The following is a 5841-nucleotide window of genomic DNA, read 5'->3' on the forward strand; positions in this document are numbered from 1 at the left end:
TATAAGGCTGCAGACCATATACACAGCGCTGTACACAAGACTGAATATAAGGCTGCAGGCACTATACACAGCGCTGTATACAAGGCTGAATATAAGGCTGCAGACACTATACACAGCGCTGTACACAAGGCTGAATATAAGGCTGCAGACACTATACACAGCGCTGTATACAAGACTGAATATAAGGCTGCAGACACTATACACAGCGCTGTACACAAGGCTGAATATAAGGCTGCAGACACTATACACAGCGCTGTACACAAGGCTGGATATAAGGCTGCAGACACTATACACAGCACTGTACACAAGGCTGAATATAAGGCTGCAGACACTATACACAGCACTGTATACAAGACTGAATATAAGGCTGCAGACACTATACACAGCGCTGTACACAAGGCTGAATATAAGGCTGCAGACACTATACACAGCGCTGTACACAAGGCTGAATATAAGGCTGCAGACACTATACACAGCGCTGTACACAAGACTGAATATAAGGCTGCAGGCACTATACACAGCACTGTACACAAGACTGAATATAAGGCTGCAGGCACTATACACAGCGCTGTATACAAGACTGAATATAAGGCTGCAGACACTATACACAGCGCTGTACACAAGGCTGAATATAAGGCTGCAGACACTATACACAGCGCTGTACACAAGGCTGAATATAAGGCTGCAGGCACTATACACAGCGCTGTATACAAGACTGAATATAAGGCTGCAGACACTATACACAGCACTGTACACAAGACTGAATATAAGGCTGCAGACACTATACACAGCGCTGTACACAAGGCTGAATATAAGGCTGCAGGCACTATACACAGCGCTGTATACAAGACTGGATATAAGGCTGCAGACACTATACACAGCGCTGTACACAAGACTGAATATAAGGCTGCAGGCACTATACACAGCGCTGTATATAAGACTGAATATAAGGCTGCAGACACTATACACAGCGCTGTATACAAGGCTGAATATAAGGCTGCAGACACTATACACAGCACTGTACACAAGGCTGAATATAAGGCTGCAGACACTATACACAGCGCTGTACACAAGACTGAATATAAGGCTGCAGACACTATACACAGCGCTGTACACAAGACTGAATATAAGGCTGCAGACACTATACATAAGCACTGTACACAAGACTGAATATAAGGCTGCAGACACTATACACAGCGCTGTACACAAGACTGAATATAAGGCTGCAGACACTATACACAGCACTGTACACAAGGCTGAATATAAGGCTGCAGACACTATACACAGCACTGTACACAAGACTGAATATAAGGCTGCAGACACTATACACAGCGCTGTATACAAGGCTGAATATAAGGCTGCAGGCACTATACACAGCGCTGTACACAAGGCTGAATATAAGGCTGCAGGCACTATACACAGCACTGTACACAAGACTGAATATAAGGCTGCAGACACTATACACAGCACTGTACACAAGACTGAATATAAGGCTGCAGACACTATACACAGCGCTGTACACAAGGCTGAATATAAGGCTGCAGGCACTATACACAGCGCTGTACACAAGGCTGAATATAAGGCTGCAGACACTATACACAGCGCTGTATACAAGACTGAATATAAGGCTGCAGGCACTATACACAGCACTGTACACAAGACTGAATATAAGGCTGCAGACACTATACACAGCGCTGTATACAAGACTGAATATAAGGCTGCAGGCACTATACACAGCGCTGTATACAAGGCTGAATATAAGGCTGCAGACACTATACACAGCGCTGTACACAAGGCTGAATATAAGGCTGCAGACACTATACACAGCGCTGTATACAAGGCTGGATATAAGGCTGCAGGCACTATACACAGCACTGTACACAAGACTGAATATAAGGCTGCAGGCACTATACACAGCGCTGTACACAAGGCTGAATATAAGGCTGCAGACACTATACACAGCGCTGTATACAAGACTGAATATAAGGCTGCAGACACTATACACAGCGCTGTACACAAGGCTGAATATAAGGCTGCAGGCACTATACACAGCGCTGTATACAAGACTGAATATAAGGCTGCAGACACTATACACAGCACTGTACACAAGACTGAATATAAGGCTGCAGACACTATACACAGCACTGTACACAAGACTGAATATAAGGCTGCAGACACTATACACAGCGCTGTATACAAGACTGAATATAAGGCTGCAGACACTATACACAGCGCTGTACACAAGGCTGAATATAAGGCTGCAGACACTATACACAGCGCTGTACACAAGACTGAATATAAGGCTGCAGACACTATACACAGCACTGTACACAAGACTGAATATAAGGCTGCAGACACTATACACAGCACTGTACACAAGACTGAATATAAGGCTGCAGACACTATACACAGCGCTGTATACAAGGCTGAATATAAGGCTGCAGACACTATACACAGCGCTGTATACAAGGCTGAATATAAGGCTGCAGGCACTATACACAGCGCTGTATACAAGGCTGAATATAAGGCTGCAGACACTATACACAGCGCTGTACACAAGGCTGGATATAAGGCTGCAGACACTATACACAGCGCTGTATACAAGGCTGAATATAAGGCTGCAGACACTATACACAGCGCTGTATACAAGACTGAATATAAGGCTGCAGGCACTATACACAGCGCTGTACACAAGGCTGAATATAAGGCTGTATCCAGCTATAGAGTTCTATATAAAGTACCGTACACTAAGCCAATATAAAGCAGCAGCGAATATACACAGTGCTGTACACAGGGGACCACACACAGCACTGTACATTACATATCAGATCAAGTATCGTAGTCAGTCCACAACCTACACGTGGTTCCTATGTGCGAAGCTTGAGTTACATACACCGTACAGGAGGCGCAGGGTCGGGCCCCAGGGCTGCTGCCTATTTGGGGCGATTTAAAGGCACGGCGGTTCCTCAGAAACGGACATCGCTCCCAGGTTAGGTTCAGCCGTACAGGGATTAGCAGAGAAGCTTCATGTATACAGGGGCCCCTCACTCACACGCCAGCTTGCTGTCAAAACTAGAGAGGGCCACGGAGAACGCCTGCAGGGCGCACAGCGGGTAACTGTAGTCCAGGGTGAAGAGATCTTCTGCCACACGACCGAACTGCATGACGATATACTCGGCTGGGAAGAGAGAAGAGACAAAGTCAGACGGGACACGGAGGCTCCGCAGGGGAGGGGCAGGGGGCGGCGACACTCACGGTCATTGTCGTGGACGATCTGGAAGTTCTTGACGGAAGCGTGGGTGACGCGGCCGTGGAAGTTCAGCACGTAGGACTGCGTGTCGTCGTTCCACACCGGGGCTTTATTGTGCAGCTCGATGATGTTCTCCTGGTTCTTGCTCTGCCACCTGGACAGAAGACTCTCCGACTCCTGCAACACCGTAAAACATCAGACAAAACAGCGCCACACTTCTCAATATGGCTGTATCAGGTATTGCAGTCAATAGGGCAGCACTGTAATACCTCACACAGCCCATGGTGGCGCTGCTTCTGGCAAAAAAAAAAAATAAATACAGACCCATTATTCTAAACCAGTGTTTTCCAACCAGGGTGCTTCACGCTGTGGTAAAACTACAACTCCCAGCATACCCGGACAGCCTTTGTCTGATATATCCTGACTCCATAGAGATAGCAGCAGTAGTATACAGATAGAGCTGGAGGGGAGGTGTATAACTACAATATATACTGATCCCAAAGAGATAGCAGCAGTATACAGATAGAGCTGGAGGGGAGGTGTATAACTATTACAGGTATATATACCCTGATCCCATAGAGATAGCAGCAGTATACAGAGAGAGCTGGAAGGGAGGGGTATAACTACTATATATCCTGATCCTATAGAGATAGCAGCAGTATACAGATAGAGCTGGAGGGGAGGTGTATAACTACTATATATCCTGATCCCATAGAGATAGCAGCAGTATACAGATAGAGCTGGAGGGAAGGTATATAACTACAATATATACTGATCCCATAGAGATAGCAGCAGTATACAGATAGAGCTGGAGGGGAGGTGTATAACTACTATATATCCATATCCTATAGAGATAGCAGCAGTATACAGATAGAGCTGGAGGGGAGGTGTATAATTAGTATATATATCCTGATCCCATAGAGATAGCAGCAGTATACAGATAGAGCTGGAGGGGAGGTGTATAACTAGTATATATATCCTGATCCTATAGAGATAGCAGCAGCATACAGATAGAGCTGGAGGGGAGGTGTATAACTAGTATATATATAAATCCTGATCCCATAGAGATAGAAGCCGCATACAGATAGAGCTGGAGGGGGAGGTGTATAATTAGTATATATATCCTGATCCCATAGAGATAGCAGCAGTATACAGATAGAGCTGGAGGGGAGGTGTATAACTACTATATATATCCTGATGCCATAGAGATAGCAGCAGTATACAGATAGAGCTGGAGGGGAGGTGTATAACTAGTATATATATCATGATCCCATAGAGATAGCAGCAGTATACAGATAGAGCTGGAGGGGAGGGGTATAACTACTATATATATCCTGATCCAATAGAGATAGCAGCAGTATACAGATAGAGCTGGAGGGGAGGTGTATAACTAGTATATATATCCTGATCCCATAGAGATAGCAGCAGTATACAGTCACACTTGTCAATGTGGCTGTATCAGGTATTGAAGTAAACAGGGCAGCACCGTAATACCTCACACAGCCTGTGATGGCGCTACTTCTAGAAAGAACAAAGAGCCATTATTCTAATTTAGTGTTTCCCAGCCAGGTTTCTCCAGCTCTGGCAAGACTACAACTCTCAGCATGTCTGAAGGCTGTCCGGGCATGCTGGGAGTTGTAGTTTTGCCACGGCTGGTTGCACACTGGTTGGGAGACACTGCTGCGGCCTGACTTTGTCCTAGGCCGGGCCAGAAGCCCAGTGAGGTCCTAACATGAGGCTATGGAGCTTCTGTACAAAGCCATTGGTTGTCCGGGCATGCTGGGAGTTGTAGTTTTCGGGAGGCACCCTGGTTGGGAAACATTGTTCTTATCCAAGACAAGAAGACGCAGACATCCCCGTAAGTCGCTGATCACAAGACAAAGCGGTAAATGTTGTCCCCCCTGAAATGTTTCTATATAATGAAGTATTCCTCACAGGAAAGGATTGCAGTAACACAGGTTTATTCCCTTTGTGTATATATATATATATATATATATATATATATATATAGATCTCCTCTCCTCTGTATATATATATATATAGATCTCCTCTCCTCTGTGTATATATATATATATAGATCTCCTCTCCTCTGTATATATATATATATATAGATCTCCTCTCCTCTGTATATATATATATATATATATATAGATCTCCTCTCCTCTGTATATATATATATATAGATCTCCTCTCCTCTGTATATATATATATATATATAGATCTCCTCTCCTCTGTATATATATATATATATATATATATATATATATATATAGATCTCCTCTCCTCTGTATATATATATAGATCTCCTCTCCTCTGTATATATATATATATAGATCTCCTCTCCTCTGTATATATATATATATATATATATATATATATATAGATCTCCTCTCCTCTGTATATATATATATATAGATCTCCTCTCCTCTGTATATATATAGATCTCCTCTCCTCTGTATATATATATTGCAGTAACACAGGTTTTGCTATACACATGTTTATTCCCTTTGTGTGTATATATATATATATATAGATCTCCTCTCCTCTGTGTATATATATATATATATATTGCAGTAACACAGGTTTTGCTA

At 43.7% G+C, this 5841-nt stretch overlaps 1 protein-coding gene across 1 annotated transcript in view; it reads right to left on the minus strand.

The window, feature by feature from the left end:
• Window positions 1-2651: 2651 nt before the first annotated feature.
• Window positions 2652-5841, minus strand: part of TULP3 (TUB like protein 3) — a 24895-nt gene continuing 21705 nt past the window's right edge. Inside the window, exons 11-12 of the mRNA XM_056517845.1 lie at window positions 3256-3427; window positions 2652-3178 (exon numbers count right to left, since the gene is read on the minus strand). Coding sequence (XP_056373820.1) covers window positions 3045-3178; window positions 3256-3427 — 306 coding nt within the window. The 3' untranslated portion in view covers window positions 2652-3044. The remainder of the gene's footprint in view (window positions 3179-3255; window positions 3428-5841) is intronic.

This window comes from Hyla sarda, chromosome 4 (assembly GCF_029499605.1).
Source record: "Hyla sarda isolate aHylSar1 chromosome 4, aHylSar1.hap1, whole genome shotgun sequence".
Classification (NCBI taxonomy): Eukaryota; Metazoa; Chordata; class Amphibia; order Anura; family Hylidae; genus Hyla; species Hyla sarda.